This window comes from Alternaria alternata, assembly GCF_001642055.1.
Source record: "Alternaria alternata strain SRC1lrK2f unplaced genomic scaffold CC77scaffold_23, whole genome shotgun sequence".
NCBI classification, from domain to species: Eukaryota; Fungi; Ascomycota; class Dothideomycetes; order Pleosporales; family Pleosporaceae; genus Alternaria; species Alternaria alternata.
In genome coordinates, this window is record NW_017306212.1 from 655392 (window position 1) to 676875 (window position 21484).

Below are 21484 nucleotides of genomic sequence, written 5' to 3' on the forward strand. Positions count from 1 at the left end.
AGGCAGATGGTCAAACAAGCATCTTTTGATACCTGGTGTCTTTTGTCTACGCAGCCTTCACAAGCTTCGCTTCTAGAAGCTCGCCGAATTGGCCTTCCCACAAGCCCTCTTCCTCTTCGTCTTCTTCCATCAAAAGCGCGTCGGCAGCGTTGTAGATGCGGTTACCTTTGCTATCGAACTTCTTCTCCCTTTTCGGGAGGTCGCGCAAAGCAATTTTTAGCTGTATCGTTCCAGCACCAGGTCCCGAATCGCCTTCTTGCTCAACAATAGCTGTTTTGTAATCACTAATCTCTGGTGTGACGGTGACAGGATTGACGGTGAAGAATTTGCATGCGATAATGGCGCCGGCTTTCATGTCGGACGAGGTGAGATCTGGTAACGTGCTCATGTCTTGAGGCAGCGGTGGTAGATCAGACTGCGCAGCCATCGCAAGATCTTGACGTAACTGGTCTTCCAGTGCTGCATGTATGGTCTCGGAGTCGGGGTTAGTTGCAGGCGCATCGTCATAGTCTAATATGATCTTTTCTTCCTCCTCTTCCTCTTCTTCAGGCGTTGCTTCCTGCAGCACGTAGTTTCGCCTCTTCTGCTTCTTCTTTGCAGCTTTGTCGCGCATAAGCTTGCTGGCTGGGTCCCAGTGCTGCTGGAATGGGAAGGGCGGAGCGCTCAGCTCAAAATCTTCCTCCCAACATTCGAATGCAGAGAGGTTGACCCGTGTCTTCCAAAAGTCGGGATCAGAGGCACCCTCGGGCTCCGAAGGTTCTTCAGGTGCTGCCTTCGCCTTGGTCTTCCTGAGAACAGGTGCAGCCTGCCGAGCAAGTATTCGACCAATGGCACGAGTATCTGGTCGCAACCTTCTTGAGAGAGCCTCTTTCTTTGCTGGCTGTGTCTCTTCAGCCAGAGCGGTAAATGATTCTTCTGCCTCTTCTATAGTCGGAGTCGTTGACTGTATAGGCTCGTCTGCCGGTGTTGTCGCATCTGAACTTTGTCCAACCTTGGCCATCAGATCTTGTTTCCTTCGCTCAAGCTCTGTTGTATCATCGGCAACCTCCTCCGTCGGCTCGTCTTCATCTAACCGTTTTCTCTTGCCTTGAGACTTGGCGAAGGGCCGTGTATGTTCCGCTTCTTCAGTTTGACCATATCTTCCTTGTTCATAGTCGGCCAGATCCGCGAGTGTTGCATTCTCAGGAAGCTTACCCGAGGCTTTGAGGCTACGCAGACGGTTAGCCTTTGTACGTCGCGCGTTCCTCAGCTTGGTAGCTTTTAGACCTTGTCCAGGGGGTACATGCTGTGTACCTGGACTGTTCTTGCGACCGTCCTTGGATGACAAGACATCGGGTGGGGAGCTTGCGTCGCTATCGTCGGAGTCGGAATCGCTGTCGCTCGAAGTATCTGAATCTGAATCTGAGGTGTCTGAACCGCTAGATGACCCATGCGACTTTGCGACTGCGTCTACGTCTACGTCTGATTCTGATTCCGAGTCGGAATCCGACGCATCAGAAGACGAAGTCCCGCCTTGTGCCTCGTCAGGAGCAAAGTCGTCATCGTCTTCCTCGCTGTCATCAGATGGTTCTATCTCTGGCTGCTTGAACTGCACTGATTTGGTTGCCCGTTGCGACGGCGATGCTTGGTTTCCCGCCTGCTGGTGGTTGTTGAGCATGGCAAGTTGTTCGCGCACTTGGGTTGTGTCTCCGTGTTCTGTGAGCAGGCCGACAGCCTGGGCATCGTCCTCAGCCTGAACGTCGTCCAGTCGACGTCGTTTGCGCGGTGGTATACGAACGGCGGGTCGATTAGGCTGTCGCAGGTAGGGCCGGCCAAAGGGAACGCCGTCGACGAGGTGCTGGCCTCCATCTGAGATTTGGTCACGGCCGGTGAGGGTGCGCGCGCGTACTTCGGCAGTCATGAGTGGGCGGATGCTGGCAACGTGTTAGTATCGACCAAGATGCAGAATGAAGAAGCACATACGAGACATGGTCGTCTTCCTTGAGCGCGTGGGCGACGGGCATAAAGTGCAGACACTCGAAGCCGGCCACCTCGACGACATAGTGCTCCAGGCCCCAGTGCTCTGCCTCGAGCGGGATGATGAGGTTGACGTCTTCGAGCAGACGCGTGACGGTGTATGCCTGTGTGCTGTTGGTGTCGGGCACACTCCACACGACGTTGGCGGCAGGGAGGCCGTTTCTCTGCACCGTCAGTCGAAGCCTCATGTTGGCGTGTCGAGTCGCATTGGTTCGCGTGTACAATGCGATTGAGGCGTCGCGAACTTTTGGAAGGAGCCAGGCCATGACGATCCACTCGTGCATCCGACGCTAGTACCCTCCCAGTCTAGCGTGTCCCCTGCTTAGTGGATTCGACTTGTCACTGCCCAGGCAATGCAAACACCAAGTGTATTACCACCCGCGCATGACGCAATATCTAGCTCTAGATTCGCATATATAGCAGCAGCAGCTGGAGATTTCATTCCCTTGTTCGCGAGTCACTGCAATCCCAGTGCGAATATCACCATATCTGCCAACATGCCCGTGAGTATGCCCATCAGTACGCTCAAAGGCTCCTGGAAGCGCCTCCTCGACGACGAGCGACTACGCCGGTCGTCGCAAGTCCTTTCCGTTATCGATCAGCATGTCTGCATCTTTGGTGGTGAGGTGAAACCAAGGGAGCCTATAGATGATAAAATCGATATCTTCTCGCTCAAGCCTGGTAGGCCTTCTTTTCGCTGCTAGTTGGCCATCAAGGTGCACCACTAACAACGCCACAGATGCAAAGAGCTTAGAAACTAAAGCCATATCCTCAGCACCCACTCCCCGCGTTGGAAGTGCGTCAGCTGTACTGAATGGCAACATGTATCTTTTCTCCGGTCGAGGTGGCATCGATATGGCCCCTATAGAAGAGCACGGTGCAGTGTGGTGCTTCGACCCAGCAAGCTCAGCATGGTCCAAGATCATGCCTGCTGATTCATCTGCCCCATATCCACCAGCTCGCAGCTATCACTGTTCTACTGGTGATGGAAAGGACACGTTCTTCCTCCACGCCGGATGTCCAGCGAGTGGCCGCCTTTCAGATCTGTGGATGTTCAACGTCCATAATTGTACATGGTCACAAGCCCCTGATGCTCCAGCACCCCATAGAGGAGGGACTTCCATCGCTTACAGTGGGGGCAAACTCTACAGAATGAACGGATTTGATGGCACTACCGAGCAGGGTGGTAGTATCGATATATTTGATATATCCAACAACACCTGGTCAACCGAAACGTTCAAGGCCGATGGCAATGATGGACCTGAGGCTCGTAGTGTTTGCGTGCTTCTACCAGTTAAGCTCGCTAGAAAGGACAAGCTTCTCACTCTCTTTGGTGAACATGATCCTTCGTCGCTTGGTCACGCTGGCGCAGGCAAGATGTTGAAGGACGTCTGGGTATATGATATCAGCGAGAAATGGTGGACACAGCTACACCCTGAAGGCAGTGATGGTTTTCCTGACCCCCGCGGCTGGTTCGATGCTGATGTCATCAAGGCTGAGACCGGCAACGACAGTGTCATCATTCATGGTGGCCTAGGCGAGAACAACGAGCGACTAACTGACCTTTGGCAACTTGTCTTCTGAATTCAAACCAACATAAAGTAACAAGCAACGTGCACTGCAAGACTTTCCATCGTACGCCGCGCGAGGTGCTGTATTACGAATCTACCTAGTATTGAGCTGCTGTTCTTCCTGATTGGAATAAACTGTTCTTCGGCAATGGAGGACGTCTGCAATCTACTACAGGCTGTTCTAGAGTGGTTTGTAGTGACCGTTGAGTCTCTCTTCTCAGTGATAAATCAAAGAAGGGACCGAACTGCTCGGTCTCGTTTGACCCGAGTACCGCCGCGAAAGATCGTTTCTACGAAGTTTTGGCTGGCTTGTCAAAATCCCGTCGTCGGAATGTGGGGGTGTGTGTAGTGTAAATAGTGTAATATTTTGTGTTTCTCGAGTACGACAGTCTTCATTTGTAAGTTTGGACCAGGAGGTAGCTGTAGGTCCACGTGGATACGCGATGCGAGAAGTCCGTCAGTGCAGTATTGTGTATTTTGGTGTTCCAGATTGTAAGACGACGCGTAGATCTTCGATGATCGAGATCCTACTCTACCTAATCGGCATCCTGTCCTTTCCCGTACTCTCAACTCGTGTAGAATCTATGAATGCATATTCCGACGTGATTTTTTTATCCATCTGATTGATTGGCAATCCGATTCACACGCGATGTACGATGGGTGCAAAGTGCGTGTTGCACCTCGGCTGTACGACCCCGACTTTCTGTACGATGATCCTATGCACGCGGCATTGAGACTCGGTATGCCTTCTTTCGACTACAAAACAAATAAGATATTTGGAGAGGCATGAACACAAGGTTTGAGAGTTCGTACGAGGTGTTCGCACGAAACTAATTACCTACAATTCAATGCTAAGCTCCACTCCACATCCCGCACCCGCCTTTCGGCGCGTCATCGCTTCCCCGCACGTCGAACTTTCGGAAGGACTTAAACGTGTAGCAAATCGCACAAGATGCGTCGCGCCATTGCGAGGAAGACGTTATCGATAGTTTGCTCTCGATACTGTTTTCTAGAATGCATCTCACGGTCCTTGCTTGGGCAGCTGCTGTAGCTCTTGTTGCGCGTATTCTCTTTCCGTTCTTGAGAGCCGTCTCCTCACCATTGCGAGATGTACCTGGTCCAGTTGTAGCGCGTTTCACGAACTTATGGTATCTTTGGCGAGTGAAAAGAGGTTCGTTTGAATACGATAACCTTGAGCTTCATAGGAAGCATGGTGAGCTTCACCCTTCCATTAGTACTTCTGCTCCTTAGATACTCATACTTATACTTCTACCATAGGCGAGATAGTTCGCTACGGTGCAAACCGCTACTCCTTCTCTTCTCCGAGCGCGCAAAAGATCGTTTATGGCCATGGCGCCAAATTCCCCAAATCCTCGTGGTATGCGACGTGGCAGAACCCACATCCTGACCAATGGTCACTGTTTGCCGACCAGTCTATATCACGACACAGCGAAAACCGGCGCCAATACCAGAGCGCTTATACCATGTCCTCGCTTGTCAGTTACGAATCGTACGTTGATGAATGTGCGGATTTGTTCAGTCAGCGCCTCCAGGAGGTAGCGAGTGCGGGCGCGTATGCCGACATGGGACATTGGCTTCAGTGTTATGCTTTCGATGTCATTGGCATGATAACGTTTTCGAAACGACTCGGGTTCTTGGACAAAGGCGAGGATATCCGTGGTATTCTCGTGGCACTCGAGGATCTCTTGTGGTATGCCACTCTTACAGGCATTTACTCCTGGTTACACAAATACCTAGCTCCTGTTAGGAACTTTCTTGCTGGGCCCAAAGGAACAGGAAGGGCGTATGTGATGAAATTCACACAAGAGTGTATTGCGGAGCATCAGCAGGAGCAGACCAAGGCCATACCCGTCGATGAACTCCGAGCTGAACAGGGTACGACGAGCATGGACTTCCTCACAAAATTCTTCAAGAAGAACGCAGATAACCCCAAGTCTTTCAGCATGTACCATCTTACCATGGGCTGTGTATCAAATATGACCGCCGGTTCAGACACTACCGCCATCAGCCTCTCTGCAATCCTCTACTACATGCTCAAGAATCCACAGACCTTCGAGGCATTGCGCCAAGAGGTTGACGAGCGGCAACGCGAGGGCAGGATTGGCCATTATATTACCTTCAAGGAAAGTCAGGATATGCCCTACCTGCAAGCCGTCATGAAGGAAGCGCTGCGAATGCATCCCGCCACAGGCTTACCGCTCGAGCGCGTAGTACCCGCTGGAGGAGCGACAATATGTGATCGATTCTTTCCCGAGGGCGTAAGTTGCCGTGTATGTCAAATTCGCGTATGCCGTGCTAACAGCTTGGATAGACAATCGTCGGAATCAACTCCTGGGTCGCCCATCGCGACACGTCAGTTTTCGGCCCCGATGCCAACATGTTCAGGCCTGAGCGCTGGCTCGACGTAGACAAAGAGAAGCTGAGTCTCATGGAGCGAAGTTGGATGCCGGTATGTCACTTTGTTCGGCACATGCCGCCACTGCCTTATCCTTCGTTTCCACACTCGTAACGCCACTCATCATCCATACCCTTTTTTCATTCTACTTCCCTTGGTGGACAGCAACTAACAGCCTGGCAATAGTTTGGTCTAGGCTCCCGAACCTGCATTGGACGACACATTTCGCAGCTGGAAATGTCCAAGCTGATACCCATGCTGGTGCGCGACTTTGATTTTTCTCTCGCCCCCCACCTGCAGGCTGCGGACTGGCAAACGACTAATTACTGGTTTGTAAAACCGAGGGACTTCCAGGTCAAAGTTATGATACGACAGCAGGACCGCTGATCTAATGTTGAGGAGCAAGTAGCAGCGACGGTCCGCCGGGTAGTTGAGTACCCGGTTCTGGGTGCGGCTGCAATTTGTATGTTGCTATACTTGGAGTGATTGATCGAATAGTTGAGCAATTGAGGTATCGATTGACACTGTAACGTGCAGTAGTGGGGTAGGCATACAGGGTACGACGGTAGGACCGATGCATGATAGCAGATAACAGCCCGATCGTACATAACATACCCTGTTGTTGCCGTACCGACGATACCTTAGCGACCATGATGATGCATAGACGGAATACATTGGAACAAGCCGTGGTGGCGTTCTCGAATTCAATCTACACATTCTGGAATCTCACAGCGCCCGGCTGTTGCTCCGCGAAATGTGCCGTCCCACGTTGTTTTTCAGTCCGCGTCGCTATGTATATATGCGTGCATGCATGTATGCAAGGCTATGGACCAGATGGGTTGCCACCGGTAAATCCCTCGTTTAGGTCATGAAGCCCGTATTTCTGCCGCGGTTCATGGGTGAGAAGAAAACCTGAAAGTAGGAAAACTTGTGCTGTAGTTGGGAATGTTAGACATTGCGGCACAGTAGTTGAGAGACGGTGTGCTGTCTAACTCCTGCCCCTCTTGTAATCGAGATGACCCCTCTTGCATCATCAATTCAGTGAACAACGGTACCCTAACCCTGAGCCTATCTCCGTGTTTGTTTCAGACCCTCCAAAATGCCAACTTATTCAAGTGTGCCAGCTTGAACCAAGAAAAGTGGAAATGGGACGATGCCTGAGTGCGGCGCAGGTCGCGGTCTCCCGTAGCCAGATAAGCGGAAGCGTCTCCGGCATGTGCATGCCCCCCTGCAGCAGCAACTCGAACAAGCTCCGTCGCGCTCGTATCTACGCCTCATGATTCGCTAGGGATAGCGTTTCAACTACCGCATTCGGATTAGCAAATTGAGTCGTGAGCTAGGCAGAAGAGGGATTAGTGCAGTGGCTCAACAGAAAGTTTATTAAGCTTTGGCATTGCTATCGAGCATGATTTTCTCAGGGGTGCAATGATGTGGGTACGTACGTGGGCGAGAATGGGCGGCGCTGGACAGCGTGGGTGCCTTGTTCGGCTGCTGGCTAGCTGGAGGGACCAGAGAGCAGGACGCGATATGCAAGTGATGGTCGCACGGCTGCCAGTTTGCCTCGCTACGAGGCTGAAGTGCACAGTGCGCAAGGCTGGTCAATCCCGGCTGCAAGCAAGCTGCAGTCAAGATACTGTGATGCTATGCAAATGATTCATGGAAAAAAAAATCTATTAGATACTACACTATTGCAAGTCCTTATCTGTGAAATGTACGATGTAGACGTTAGATGCCCAGGGACGCCTCGGCGCCTCAACCATGCCAGTGAGGAAAAGAAATGAGAAAACGTTCATCTAATATGCCCTTGGTCCCCGAATCGGTTTGGAAAAGAAAAGGTAGGTCGTACACGTAGGAGTGGGTCCCCGGGAGTAAAAAAAGGAAAATGCACTCGGCAGTCAGACGTGGGTGAGTCTAGCACTTGCCGGCCTGCCACATCTTGACAGACTTGACTGTCATACCGCGCTCGTTACCCTCGCCCCAAGTTGGGAGCCAGTCATCCTTGGCTATTGCAAAAGTCAGCAGGAAGTCCATGAGCAAATTGTAGGCTGTGAATCAACGTACCATTCCAGAAATCACGCACGGCAAAGTCGCTGCCATCGACCCACGGCTTGTTACCCTCTCCATCGAAGAACCAACCATTTTGCGCACCAACGGCAACGTTGAGGATAAGGTAGAACTTCTCGTCAAATGGCGCGTTCTTGCCGCCCTGCTTCCATGGGTCTTCGAAAAGGGTACCGTTGCTGGTAGTCAGACCGTTGAAGCCACCCTTCTTCCATAGCTTGTTCTTCTCGTTAAACTTGAAGTACATGACTTGCTTGAGACGGCTGTCAAGGTAGAGGAACAGGTAGTTCTCAGTCCATTCAAGACCAAATGTGTGCCAGCTCGAGGCGAAGTCTGTGCGGCGGAAGAACGAGGTACCGTGCGTGTTGATGTAACCGTCGTGTTGGTAGTCGGGACCCCAGTGGAGCGTGGAAGAGACGAAGTCGCGACCTTCGGGGTACTTGTAACTGTTACCACGGAATTCGGCAATGTCGATTTCTCCACTACGAGGCCAGTCACCATATACGTTGTCTTCGGGCATCATCCAGATAGCGGGCCAGAGCCAGTCACCCTTGGCTGTCTTTGCAACAACTTCAACGCGGCCGTACTTGATCGACTTCTTGCCCTTGGTAGTCATGCGTGCTGAGCGAACAGGGGGAATGATGGTTCCGGTGGTCGAGTTGGATCGGACACCGCACGACTTGTAATCGGTGGATGTGCATGAGCCATCACCGTCTGCCTTGGTGATGTTTAGGGTGTAGCCGTTGAGGATCTGCTCGGCAGTGATGCTAGTGGATTCGGTGGTGAGAGTTGGCACGATGTGGAGACCCTCCGAATCGACGAAGCTGTTCTTTGGGTCGTCGGTGGTCCAGTCGAACTCTCCGTTTCCGTATCCGCCAGTCTGGATCTCGTAACCCCAGTTGGCGGGGTCAATCTTCTCGAAGTTGTCTTCCATGATAAGACATTGCTGTCAAGATGTTAGCCAATGCACAGACTGCTGCGGATTGATCGTACGTCAGGTATTTGCGCCTCCTGTACACCGGTGTACATGATGTATCCACTGACGGCGAAACCGATGAAGATGAACCCAAAGGTGATCCAGTTGCCGACCTTAGTCTTCTTCATCCTTGGATCGTCGACCCATGGTTGCTCGCGTCTAAATGTCTCATCAGCTCGATGCTATTGACGTGTGAAATGGACTGTACTTACTCTCCCCGTAGTCGATAGCTCTTAAAAGGTCGTGGTTGTTTGCGTATCTCAGAAGCGTTTCCGAACTGACTTCCGTAAACAGGACCTCCGAATGAAAGGTTGGAGGGATTCCTGGGCATGTAGGTTCCCTGTGATGAGGACTCGGGACGCATCCTTTGCGACATGCCGGTAGGAAGGTCTGGGACATCTTGGGAGTGAGCCTGAGGCTGTGTTTCCTCCTCAGGGCTCTCCTTCTTGTTACGCTTGAAGAAAGAAGGCATTGTGATAATCTGAGATAAGTGGAAGTATCAAATGCAGGATACAAAAATGGCAGAGTGTTCAGCGATGGGCAAGGTAGTTTATTGCCGTACGCGACCTCGTCTAAGGAGATTAGAAGAGTACACAAAAATGATGCAGGGGACGTTGTTGAGAGCTGAAGTATCGATACCACAAGCCAGGCGAACGCCGCGCTGACTTGTGCGGCACCGATAAATCGATAGTAGACTGAACCGTCGTCGGGAAGCGCGAGATTCTCGGATTCGACAGCCTAGATTTAGAACAATCAACAGGCTCTAGACGTATCTACCGTTCTCGACGCAATGGCTGCTGCAAGTGCAAGGGGCGGATAGTGCCCATGGCAGTTTCAAACCAGTCGCCAGCTACGTCTTGAAGATAGCGCACAGTAGTGTCGATGTTGCTAGCGTTCTTTTAGACGCAGGTACGTCAAAAGCCATGAGATAAGCGCAGAGCTAGTGTGACAGCCTTGCAGTCAAAGTGCCAGGGGGGGCAGCGCCACATGCCGCTAGCGATACGGAAGGATTTGACCGGCCGTATTTGGATTGGGCAGAGGCTTGACGTTTGAGAGGATGATTTGGGAGTCGGACGCCACGGCACATCATTCTATGGTTCCTTCCCAGATTAGCGCCCGGCCGATCGCCTTTCAAAACCCACGCGATCTTCACTTGGATTTTCCACGCCTGTACCCAGGCAAAGGGTGAACCTAAAGTCGCGCACCTGTAGTCCCGTCTAGAGCACTCGATGCATCGGTGGATTAGCCCATAGATGGCTTGCCAGTGTGCATGCTATCGATATTGTATCCTGCCCTCCGTATCTGCACGTTGGTGGCTAAATCCTGCACCTCGGCGTGCTGACCCCCATTGTTGTCGGTTGACTTATCGGCGGACCGGTTAAACGCGCTAATCCTCGATGGTGCGTCGCACATTCAGTAGCTCCACCGCTGCAATCGAAACTCTGTCGACTAGTAATTCTGCTGACTCGATACGACCCAGCTGGACATGGCGTCATGCAAAGTTAAAGAGTTGAGGCAGAAAATCTGTGACGTGTGGCTGGACAGTGGCGAGCTGCTTTATGTGTTGTTCGATAGGCGGTGTTGCAGGGTCAATAGACGCGGAACAACGTCCTAATCTTAACAATAGGATAACCTGCAAGGGTGCTTATCAAGGGCGACGTGCATGACGGCACGCTTTGATCGTTGCCTTGGTTGGCGACGTGGGATTCAACCGCTCGCGGGACGGGGACTTGTCGTAAAAGCAATTTGCAGGGTCCTGTACCCCTTCCCAAGATGTATGCCGCTTGTTCACAACATCTCGGAGTGGCGCGTGTGTAGACCTGGACGTCAGAGGAATTGCGGCGTAGCATACCGACCACTTCGGTCGGTCCAAGACACCAAGTGCCCGGTTCCGTGGAGGACTAGGACTTCAGGCGTCTCCACTTTCGACCTGACTCCCACTCGCTACAGCGCACGAGGCTGGCTGGACAATCCCGCTACGCGAAGCCGAGGAGGTCACCGAACGTTCGACAAAAGTAAATTCTCCTCCGGCCCAAACGTCAAAACTGGCGCACGCCCAGTATAGCAGCGGCTAAGCTAAGCTGTTCCACTTAGCCCAGGCACAAGCGTGAGAAATGCAAGGTATCCGAATGCGACACATGATTTCACATCCCCTTTTGACATCGATCTCGATCATGACCCGTAGACTTATGGTGTTGCACCGGCGAAACAGATGTTCGTCGCTGCTAGTAAAATTGCCACCGTCCCAACATCGCGGCCCACCAAGGCCCAGCAGGCGGGAGAGCGACCGGGGCGTGCGCTGGCAAGAATATCGATAGATGACAGGATCGCTAGGTGCAGCCGGTGGCCTGGCGGTGCCGCCGGTTCTGGATGGTGAGGTATGCGAGATAGCGTTTGTGACAGACGCAGTGACCTCAATCGGGACATTCGCGTAAGAAGTCTTGTTGAGACTCGAACGTGCTAGACAAGGGGTATGCCGAACATTCGATAGTGTGTAGCATGAGTGTATCTTTGACCTGGTCGCTAAGGATTGTGGCGGGGCCTTGTTTCGCGTAGTCGGAGAGAATTGTGTAGACACTACCAACTGTGCCGCGTTGATAACCTCTGCTCGTCGACCGCTTCAGATCTCTTTCCAGTCTCTACACTCTTGCGCTTTTACTGATCTTCGCAGGGCTCCTTGCCCATTCCTTCGTTTCTTGGCTCAGACCACAACACCCATCTCTTAGCAGACTTGTCTGCTTCATACAATCGCTTAGCAACATCCCTTAACTACCCATACCACCCATCTTAATCCTTGTGACATCCCAGACATGTCTTCCGCAACACCTTCCCACGATGGGGACAGGCCCTTCATCCCCTCCAGCCGGCAATCGTTCAGTGGCAGTGTCAACGATTCGCGCTACTCCACACCTCAGACACCCACAGGTCGCCCTCCGATGTCCCGACCGTTGACCATGAAGATCGATGAAGATTCAAGGTACCGTGCTGTGAGTACAATCATCAGCAATCTTAGAAACCCCATCTCACACCTCACAGATCATCAAGCACCTTTACGCTAAGGCCTGCTCCATGCGATGGATGACTTCCAGTGCCCTATCGCCCGGCTCCTGCGAGGGTGTGTTGATCCGAAAGGGTCAAGGAGAATACGTCACAGAACCTGTAGCGGCCAACAAGGACCTCCTCTCGGCAGTGAAGAGGATCAACCCAGGTGTTGCTCTCACCATGAGCACTGACGGCACCCAAGCCATCTTCGACGTGCTCGAGCCCTTCGAGACGGAGTTGATGTTCCAGAACGGCTCTCAGATCCAAATCTTTGAATCCATGGCAGAGGTAGCCACCTCCAGTACCATCCGCAAATTCCAATATGCAGCTCTCATTCGTCAGGAGAGGCTCCTTCTTGTGTGGCACGACGACCTTGGTGCTATTCTTTCCCAGGCAATGGAGATCGAATCCAGGATCCTGGCCTTGGTCTGGGGTACTTCCAAGAACCCCTTCAGTGGTTTCGACAGCGCCATCCAGTCCAGCGCCAACTCTACTCTTGGAGGATCCACTGTCGACTTCGCTATCGACGGCAAGAAGGATGATGTTGAGGTCAACGCTGAAGAGGTCGATGGTGATCTTGAGAAGGCTGATGGCCCCAAGGAGTCGCTTGCACGCCCCCTCATTTTCACCAGTTCCATCTTCGTTGGTCTTGCCATGGTCTTGATCATCATCCTCGTCATCGGTCTTGGTAACAAAGCCATCATCCTTCAGACAATGACTGACCACTTTTACCCTCGTATTCTTCTCATCTTGACGGAGCCGCTCTGGATCGCTTTGGGTCTTTTCTTCGTCGTTGTCGTCATGGGTAACATCTTTGAGGTTTTCGGACCTGTCACTGGTGTCAAGTCAAACAGCCGTTTCCACTCAGCCATCAAGCCTAATCTCGCTCAAGCCCGCGCTCAAGGATTCACGCCATCCACCATCACTATCCAAATGCCAATTTACACCGAGTCACTAGAGGGTGTCGTCAAGCCTACTGTCGCCAGTTTGCAAGCCGCCATCTCCTACTACGAGTCTCGCGGTGGAACTGCGCGCATCTTCATCAACGACGACGGTATGGCTGTTCGGTCTGAGGAGGACAATGAGAAGTTCCTTCGCTTCTACGAGAACAACAACATCGGATGGGTCTCGCGTCCCAAGCACAACCATGAAGGATTCGTTCGCCGTGGAAAGTTCAAGAAGGCCTCTAACATGAACTTCGCCCTCAACACCTCCAACAAGGTAGAGGATGTTCTCCAAAGCTTGGTCGACAATCGCTATGACAAGGGTAACGCTTCTATATCCGAGGAGGAGGAGCTTGCGCTCTACCACGAGGCTCTCGAACAGGTTCTTACTGCTGATCCCCGCGCGAAGGCTGGTGGTAACATCCGTATGGGTGAGATCATCCTCATCGTCGACTCTGATACCATCGTTCCCGAAGATTGTCTCATGTACGGAGCTGCAGAGATGTTCTTGTCGCCTGAAGTCGCTATCGTTCAACATGCAACTGGTGTCATGCAAGTCTCATGGGATTACTTTGAGAACGGTATCACTTACTTCACCAACCTTGTCTACACTGCTATTCGCTTCTCGGTCGGTAGTGGTGAAGTCGCCCCCTTCGTCGGTCACAACGCTTTCTTACGCTGGCAAGCTGTCCAGTCAGTCGGCAACCCCCCTGAAGATGATGGTTACGTCTGCTTTTGGTCGGAGAGCCACGTTTCCGAGGATTTCGATATTGCGCTCCGTCTCCAGATCAAGGGTAACATCGTCCGCCTTGCTAGCTACCACGGCCGTGGTTTCAAAGAGGGTGTCTCGCTATCCGTCTTCGACGAGTTGGACCGATGGGAGAAATACGCGTACGGTTGCAACGAATTGGTCTTCAACCCCGTCCACACCTGGTTGTGGAAGTCGCCATTCACCAAGCTCTTCCGCACCTTCATCTTCTCCAACATCCAGCTGTCTTCCAAGATCTCTATCTGCGGTTACATCTTCTCTTACTACGCTCTCGGTTCGGCTGTTCCCCTTGGTGCCCTCAACTACTTCCTTGTCGGATGGCTGAACGGCGACCTCGACAAGTACTATGTCGAATCTTGGAAGATCTTCATCGTCTTGCTCATCGTCTTCAACGGAATGTCAAACGTCTGCTTTGCCATTATGCGCTACCGTATTGGTGAGGCCAGTTTGTTGGGTGCTTTCTTCGAGAACCTCAAGTGGATGCCCTTCTTCATGATCTTCTTCGGTGGTGTCTCATTCCACATCCTGCTCGCCATTTGCTCGCACATGTTCTGCATCGACATGAGTTGGGGTGCCACAGCGAAGGAGAAGGATAACTCCAACTTCTTCGCAGAGTTGCCCAAGATCTGGAAGCGCTTCAAGTGGATGTACATGATCATGATTGCCATGATTGGTGGCATGATCTACCTTGGATGCTTCGCTCCTCATGGATGGGAGATTACCGGTTTGACCGCTGTCTTGCCGTAAGTACTGCCTTTTACTCCAGTATCATTGACACTTCGCTAACCGTACCTAGTTGGGCCGTGACCGTTATCATGCACTGCCTGTTGCCCATTGTACTGAACCCGTCGCTGACGGTCTTCAACTACTGAGTCCGGGTCACGATTGGATGGATTTTCTTTTGTTTGTTTAAGCTGCCGCGGTATTGGGAATTGGAAGCCAGTTGGCACCATGGTTCGGGATACATAGAGCGGCGGATCATCGCATTATGGAGGATGATATCCCCTTGTCGGCGTTGGCTTTAGATTTGTATGACCTTTTTTATAGGTTAATTTCTAATCACTCGTTACCAAAATGACATGTCTTGTACTCACAGCCACATCCCATGCGCGCGACTGCCCTTGGCCTGACTATTCCCACAAAGGTGTCGCATTGAATGGATACGATATTTTCGGTGTCGCACCGAGATAAGATGGATTCTGCGATGGATTTGGTGCACATAGGAATGTGCGGTGTTGCACGTTGTGAGTTGCTGGCAGCTGCGATGCGCTCTTGTTACGGCAAACTCGGGTCGCCTGATGGCTGGCTCTTTTTCAGCTGAAAAACAGCCGGGCGCAACCATGACTGGGCATCTGGCCAACAAGCCACCAGTCTCTCATCGTCACCACACTACCTTTTTCAGCCATTCAGAGCCGGAGGTGGCAGAAACAGACTCCAATCGGCCTTGATCTTCCAATGAAAGTGTCTCTCACGTATCTCGATACAGCAGTGCTCTGCCCGGCGATCCCGATGCGGCTTGCGCTCATGTACGCTACATGTGGCAGCACCATTGAGAAGTCTGTATTTCATACTACACGGTCGATCTAAGATGTTTGGCATGCGTGTGTATCAGCGACATGCTCAGTCTATTCGGCGACGGCTCAGTCTGCCGCGCGCAGTCGTCGCCCATCTGCCAGCTGATATTGTCGCGCCTTCATAGTCTCGTGCCAGCTTGCCATTGTCTAGAATATAAGGTGCACACATCTGTCAAGCCTGTCTGAGCACATAGTGTCAGTATGGGGTTCGTCTTGCTGTGTAGGTATGTTCATGTGTATATTCATGTAGCAGCTGAGGGTATGCACCAGTACGAAGGAGCCCGTTTCGTCCAAGTTAAAGCACTTGAAAAAAAGTAGTCTCAAGTCATACGCTGTTCTTCTTCTGTCATATCTGCATAAACGTGTTTGAGGGGTGCAAGAGAAAGCTGGGTCGGACACTTTGCTCCCTGGCGATCAGTAGGACATGTGGACCCTTCGACGTCAGCCTTTGGTGGGGCTGAAACGTGCGCTAGCAGCATTCACATACACAGCTCACCCCGCCGTGTCGCTCGACGCCTGCACACACACACTCTCTCTCTATACCCCCATAAACTCTTCCCTGATTATTCACAAGAGCTCACGACAGCACACGCACGATGCCGCAGATCAGCGACATCTGGCTCCCATGCCTCATTCTCGTCGTGTTTTGGGCCAGGCCCACGGCAGCTTTCGGTGCCGGCAACATTGCGAGCTTGAGCGCCATTGAGGGACAGAACTGGCGCCATGGAGATATCGAGGACACGCTGCTCACCCTGCTCATTAGCGGCCAGACTGGCAAGAAGTTCAGCAAGATGGATGTCAAGCGCGTCTACTTTGGCAACTGGCTTCGCGACTACTCGCAGGCTGTCGATGTCGGCACCGTCAAGATGGTCTCTGCAGAGGCCATCCGCATCCTCCTCTGGGTGCTCGGCTTCATGAGCTTCGGCTACGGAACCAAGGAGTTCGAGGTTACGCGCGATCGCCTTGGATGCTACCGACCAGAAGAGTAAGAAATGTCCCTGCACAGACTGCACGTGAAACAAACACTGACTTGGTACACCCGCCTTTAGGCATATTGACAACCCCAAGGTTAGCACATGGCCTGCCCACTCATGACTAGAGACTGACTGTCCAGGACTATGCCGACAACCTCGACGCCCGCGACTACGACCGACGCCTACGAGGCCCCGTTGACGAGAGACGCGAGCTTAGTGTCGACGAGCGGACCGGTCTGAAAAACTACATCGCCTCAGAAGACTTGGGCATCACAACATCGGCGGGCATGGTCCGCGACCTGCTCAGGCGTTGCATTGATCTCGGTCGACGCTCAGGAGGACGTGGTCCCGACTTCTACGAAGCCTTGAGACTGCTCGGCACTGCAACCCATTGTATGGAGGACTACTCTGCCCACTCAAACTACGTCGAGCTTGCCTTGATTGAGATCGACGAAGAGAATCGTGACATATTCCCTCACGTGGGCAGAAACGCCCTGTTTGATGTCCGCGCCGCCGGAAAGCAGGTATACCCCATAATAACAGGTACATTCGGTGGTGTCGACTTTTTGCACTCAGTGTGCGGAGAGATTACCGACAAGGCCACACAATCCGAGCTGCAGGAACTCGAAGGCGCAATTGCCAATGCTGAAAGGAGCGAGAACAAGAGCAAAATTCAGGAGCTTCTCGCCAAGCTTCCAGACGGCATCTTTGGCGGCAAAGACGAATCTGGCAAGGCTGACGAGCTCGCCGACAACGCCAACGCTGCTGCCATGGGAAACATCCAGATTACTCCCAAGGAACCTGAAGCCTTTACAGAGCAGATTGGCGAGCTGGTCAAGCAAATTTATCCCATTATGGAGTTCCACGATGAGATCATGCAATCCATCGCTGAGTTTATCGAGAAGATTCCGATCCTACCAGACCTGATCGAGGAGATTCAAAGCCAAGTTACCGTCTTTGTTTTCAGTCTCCTTGCGCCTTATATCTTGCCTATTCTTAGCCAGGTCAAGGCTGAGCTTGAGACTGGATCCAGCGAGGTTATTGCAAGCTCCCGCGAGAAGCAGCACATTGTCTTTAACGACGACTACTCAACCGATCCAACTCACAGCATGCTCTCCAAGGACCACTTTTCCAACGTGCTCAACGAGCCTGCCGGTCGAGTAGCGTCTGCCGTACTGAGCTGGGCTGTTCCCCAAGTCGTTCAGTGCTGGGACGGTGAGGCTGATCCCGAGGAAACCATTGATCGCATCATCAAGGGTGTCTTCCACCATCCTGCCGTTGCTATGGCAGAGAAGAGACATGGCGGAGGAAGGGATCGCGGAGCTACACAATGCCATCAAATCATGCTCGACACTGTCGGAAAATGGTGGGATTCCAAAGATAGCAGAGCCAAGCGTGAGTTCCGTGACCAACTCAGTCGCGACGGTGTACAAAACCTTCGCAACCACAAGGAGAACGTACACGACAAGGGCCACGGCTGCGGCAAACCTCTGGGTATGGCGAATAACTTCGGTTCTTCCGGCGGACAGGGTGGTGTTAACCCACAGATTCAGCAAGCCACTGATCATGTTGGCAAGCTTGCTGGTGAAGCTGTAGGTGGCGGCGCCCTGGGCGGTCTTGTCGGTGGTCTAGTCGGCGGCATTGGTGGCTCTCTGCTTGGTGACGCTTTTGGAGGGAACGAAAAGAAGGGCCGCAAGGAAGAGCATTACGGCCAAGATGGTTCCTACACTCAATCATACTCCGAAACTGGTCATCACCAGGCATCTTCGTATGGTGATAGCGATCGCTACGGTCGCGCTGAGTATCAGCAGACACAATACCCAAGCGGTGGACGTCGCGAAGAGTACTCCCGTCAGGAGCGTGATGAGCGTGGCGGGTCCTACAGCTACGAGCAGAGCGTTGAGACTACCGGCTACAGTGGTTCCAGTGGATATGAGCGTCGGGAGGAGCGGCGTGTACAGCACGGCAGTGAATGGCGCTCCGAGGAGACGCGCGAAGGCTTCGACCGCTCAGGGGAGTACTACTCTGAGGAGAAAGAGTAAGTCACACATTTGTACTATCGTGGTTGTAGGCTAACAAATGTTCAGACGACGTGGTAAGTCCAAGAAACACTCCGACGACGACGATTCGAACGATTCGGGCGGCGAAGATTCGTACGAGAAGCGAATGAAGAAGGAACGCAAGAAGCGTGAAAAGGAGGAGAAAAAGCGCAATAAATACCGGAAGCACGGCAGCGGTGACGAAGACTCGGATGCTGACAAACGCCGCTCAGGATCGGGTGAATACAGACGTCGCTCTCGCTCCCGCGAGCAAGAGCACCGTCGCAAGAAGAGTAGCAGCCGCTCACCCAAGCGTCATTCTGGAGGCCACTCGGGAGGCTATGGCCAGGAGCAGAGCTACGGCCAGGAGTCGAGCTACGGTCGTCGTCAGGAGGAACCCAGCTATGGCCGTGAACAACCATCCAGGTACGAACGTCAAGAATACGGCGGTGAAACTGGAGGCTACGGCCGTCAGCAGCCGCAGTATGGTGCTGACTCATACAGTACTGGTGGATACGGCCGTCAAGAGGAGTCCGGATATGGCCGCCGCCAGGAAGAGTCGAATTACGGCCGCCAAGAGTATGGCCGCCAGGAATCATCTCGTTACGGTGCTGACCCTTACAGCTCCGGTGGATATGGTCGTTCAGAAGGTCAGGAATACGGTGGTGAACGATCCGATCAGGCTTATGGCGCCTCTGGTGTCCCTGGAGGCTTTGGCGAAGAGCCTCAAGGCTACGGTCGTCGCCGTGATGACGAAGATGAATATGGCCAGAGGAGACAAGAATATGGCTCTGGCGGCTATGGTGGCTCTGGAGGATACGGTGAGGAGGGGTATGGAAGACGGTACTAGATATGACGTCTTCTTCGCGGGGTCTAAAGTGGCGCTTAGCGTTGCTTTGTGGGCTTGGAGTACCAAGATGACTGTGCTGCAGTGCCTACATGAGCAGCCTAAACGAGTTAGCATATCCTACGCTGATTCGCGAATGTCATTCTGACCTCATGGACCCTTGATGTATTCGTCGTGATTTACCGCCTTGTGTGGGTACAGGTTCCGCTGGCTTCATCTCATACCTTTCTCATCTCTTTTTGTCTAACCTCTCATCAATTTACTTCTCAGTCAGATGACCGATACGACAAAGAGGAGAGTGCTTAACGGCCATCGTTCTAGTACGCGAATACACAAGCAGATTTCGATAGCAAGAAACGAAGGAGCAGATTCCTTAATTGTACAATTTATTATCATGCAGTCTGAAAACTAAGCATCTCTAGATCTTACAGTCTTACACCAGGTTGAAATCCCTTGCTGAAGGGATAGTCAATATATCCTTGAAGGCTCTCTGGTGTGTAGAATGTACTTCGATCATATTTGTTCAATTCCAGACCATTCCTTAGTCTGTATGGTAAGTCTGGATTGGACACAAAGTGCCGTCCGAAGACGAAGACGACGTCTGATGCACCATACTTCTCATCAGCGGCTTCAAACACGTTGCCTGGAGTATAGCCACCAGCTATCAAAACAGGTGTTACATTATCCCAGATATTAAGCAGGAAATCAATGCTCTGAGTGGACTCGCAATCGACGTTATTGTCCACCCGGGACTCGATTATATGTAGATAGCCGATTTGTAGTTCCTTGAGTTGCGCGGCAAGGTGGGAAAATGTGGGAATAGGGTCGGACATGAGCATGCCTTGGAAAGAACTCCATGGACTCAAGCGGAATCCCACGCGATCTGATCCAATAGCGGCTGCGACAGCCTTTGCAACCTCGATGCCGAATTTACTGCGATTTTCTACGCTTCCGCCCCAAGTATCGCGCCGCTGGTTGCATGTATCTTGCAAAAACTGATCGACTAGATATCCGTTCGCGCCGTGTATCTCTATGCCGTCAAATCCAGCAGCGATAGCGTTCTTTGCTGCTTGCGCAAAGTCCGCAACACAACCCCAAATTTCATCTTCAGTCATTGCGCGCGGTGCAGTAGTTGAACCACCTTTAGGTGCAAACCCCTCCCCAGGCATCGGTATGGCACTTGAGCTCAACAACTCATGCCCGCCTGCTCTGAGCTGCTCGGCGTCCGCTGCTCGGCCTGGAGCAACCAATTGGCATACAATACTACAGCCACGCTCATGAACTGCGTTGGTGATGTCTCTCCATCCTGTGATATGGGCTTCATTCCAAAGCGCAGGGCCGTGTGGTACTCCACCATGCGCCGGAGAGATTTGGGTCGCTTCAGCGATGATAAGGGTCCCGGGTACAGCAGCTCGCTGGGCATAATACTCCACAGCCATAGGGAGCTGGACGTGATCTTTATCCGCGCGTAGACGCGTCAATGGCGCCATGGCGACCCTGTGTTGTAGGTCGACGCGTCCTATTCGGATAGGCGCAAACAGTTTTGAGTGAACCATGATAGACTCGGAGCTGAAGAAATGGAGTGCCTGGAAGAGGTCGTAGACAGGATGTCGACAAGGGAGGAGAGTAGTAAAGTCGATGAAGAATAGGAAAATGGATCATAAGAAAAGTTTTCAGTCATAGCAGATGTTGTGGACACCGTCATGACGAATATTTTGGCAGCTGAGCTAAGCCGTTGTAAAAAAAAAAAATCAATCTTTCTTGTTGCTTGTTAATCAAACCTGACCTACGCTCTGAATTGTTAAATGATGTTGGCTCAAACGTTCTTGGTTTTGCCAACAGCCAGATGCACAATATTGCAAAAGGGCATGCGTCGATCAGAATGGCAAACGAGAGAAAAGCCGAGCAGGAGCTACAATTACGCGTCAAAAGTTTTGCAACGCTAGCGCCAAATCTCTCCCCCACCATCACCACCACCACAACAACAACCCACTATAACTATGTCAACACCGCGTGTTTTTGGACGTGAGATATCGCAAAATGTACGGCGTAAGCCAAATATGAGTCTTTCCGAGCGCAATATAGCCATCGGGATGTGGAAAGCTGGCTGTACGATAGTAGAGGTGGCGGACGCGTGCGGGCGCTCGAAATCCACCATATCGCGCCTTATCAAGAAGGCCACCACAACGGGCACAACAGAAGACAAACCACGCAGCGGACGTCCCCAAATACTGTCGAGGCACGCGCGTAAGCTG

At 52.3% G+C, this 21484-nt stretch overlaps 8 protein-coding genes across 8 annotated transcripts; 4 read left to right on the forward strand and 4 right to left on the reverse strand.

Annotated features, from left to right (window-relative positions):
* Positions 1-46: 46 nt before the first annotated feature.
* On the reverse strand, positions 47-2204 carry CC77DRAFT_1034632 (hypothetical protein; the record flags this gene model as incomplete). The annotated part of the gene is made up of 2 exons (XM_018526884.1): positions 47-1913; positions 1963-2204. 2 exons carry the CDS (start codon positions 2202-2204, stop codon positions 47-49), a joined length of 2109 nt encoding a protein of 702 aa, XP_018381555.1.
* Positions 2205-2525: 321 nt separating this feature from the next.
* Positions 2526-3600, forward strand: CC77DRAFT_945252 (galactose oxidase; the record flags this gene model as incomplete). The annotated part of the gene is made up of 2 exons (XM_018535014.1): positions 2526-2697; positions 2756-3600. 2 exons carry the CDS (start codon positions 2526-2528, stop codon positions 3598-3600), a joined length of 1017 nt encoding a protein of 338 aa, XP_018381556.1.
* Positions 3601-4497: 897 nt separating this feature from the next.
* CC77DRAFT_428296 (cytochrome P450) lies at positions 4498-6486 on the forward strand. The gene is made up of 4 exons (XM_018531637.1): positions 4498-4800; positions 4866-5866; positions 5920-6057; positions 6190-6486. The coding sequence occupies exons 1-4, from the start codon at positions 4602-4604 to the stop codon at positions 6388-6390; spliced, it is 1539 nt and encodes a 512-aa protein (XP_018381557.1). The 5' UTR covers positions 4498-4601; the 3' UTR covers positions 6391-6486.
* Positions 6487-7914: 1428 nt separating this feature from the next.
* On the reverse strand, positions 7915-9512 carry CC77DRAFT_1012796 (concanavalin A-like lectin/glucanase; the record flags this gene model as incomplete). The annotated part of the gene is made up of 4 exons (XM_018523790.1): positions 7915-8006; positions 8065-9010; positions 9058-9199; positions 9253-9512. 4 exons carry the CDS (start codon positions 9510-9512, stop codon positions 7915-7917), a joined length of 1440 nt encoding a protein of 479 aa, XP_018381558.1.
* A 1654-nt stretch (positions 9513-11166) lies between these two features.
* CC77DRAFT_428608 (hypothetical protein) lies at positions 11167-11948 on the reverse strand. Its single transcript, XM_018531639.1, has 2 exons — positions 11939-11948; positions 11167-11617 (listed from the first exon to the last, which is right to left on the reverse strand). Exon 2 carries the CDS (start codon positions 11465-11467, stop codon positions 11228-11230), a length of 240 nt encoding a protein of 79 aa, XP_018381559.1. The 5' UTR covers positions 11468-11617; positions 11939-11948; the 3' UTR covers positions 11167-11227.
* On the forward strand, positions 11851-14667 carry CC77DRAFT_945080 (hypothetical protein; the record flags this gene model as incomplete). The annotated part of the gene is made up of 3 exons (XM_018535004.1): positions 11851-12027; positions 12077-14538; positions 14592-14667. The coding sequence occupies 3 exons, from the start codon at positions 11851-11853 to the stop codon at positions 14665-14667; spliced, it is 2715 nt and encodes a 904-aa protein (XP_018381560.1).
* Positions 14668-15965: 1298 nt separating this feature from the next.
* Positions 15966-19232, forward strand: CC77DRAFT_945384 (Het-C-domain-containing protein; the record flags this gene model as incomplete). Its single annotated transcript, XM_018535019.1, has 5 exons — positions 15966-16354; positions 16419-16437; positions 16484-18381; positions 18431-18940; positions 19007-19232. The coding sequence occupies 5 exons, from the start codon at positions 15966-15968 to the stop codon at positions 19230-19232; spliced, it is 3042 nt and encodes a 1013-aa protein (XP_018381561.1).
* A 398-nt stretch (positions 19233-19630) lies between these two features.
* Positions 19631-21010, reverse strand: CC77DRAFT_1024573 (FMN-linked oxidoreductase). The gene has a single exon (XM_018525900.1). The coding sequence runs from the start codon at positions 20783-20785 to the stop codon at positions 19655-19657; it is 1131 nt and encodes a 376-aa protein (XP_018381562.1). The 5' UTR covers positions 20786-21010; the 3' UTR covers positions 19631-19654.
* Between the last annotated feature and the right edge of the window lie 474 nt (positions 21011-21484).

Excerpts from the sequence above, each read along its gene's own strand:
- CC77DRAFT_428608 (XM_018531639.1), bottom strand. The coding sequence starts at position 11,467 with ATGTCCCGATTGAGGTCACTGCGTCTGTCACAAACGCTATCTCGCATA.
- CC77DRAFT_1024573 (XM_018525900.1), bottom strand. The coding sequence starts at position 20,785 with ATGGTTCACTCAAAACTGTTTGCGCCTATCCGAATAGGACGCGTCGAC.
- CC77DRAFT_428296 (XM_018531637.1), top strand. The coding sequence starts at position 4,602 with ATGCATCTCACGGTCCTTGCTTGGGCAGCTGCTGTAGCTCTTGTTGCG. Across the intron at positions 5,867-5,919 it reads ATCGATTCTTTCCCGAGGGC|ACAATCGTCGGAATCAACTC; the intron begins GTAAGTTGCCGT and ends CAGCTTGGATAG. Across the intron at positions 6,058-6,189 it reads TGGAGCGAAGTTGGATGCCG|TTTGGTCTAGGCTCCCGAAC; the intron begins GTATGTCACTTT and ends GCCTGGCAATAG.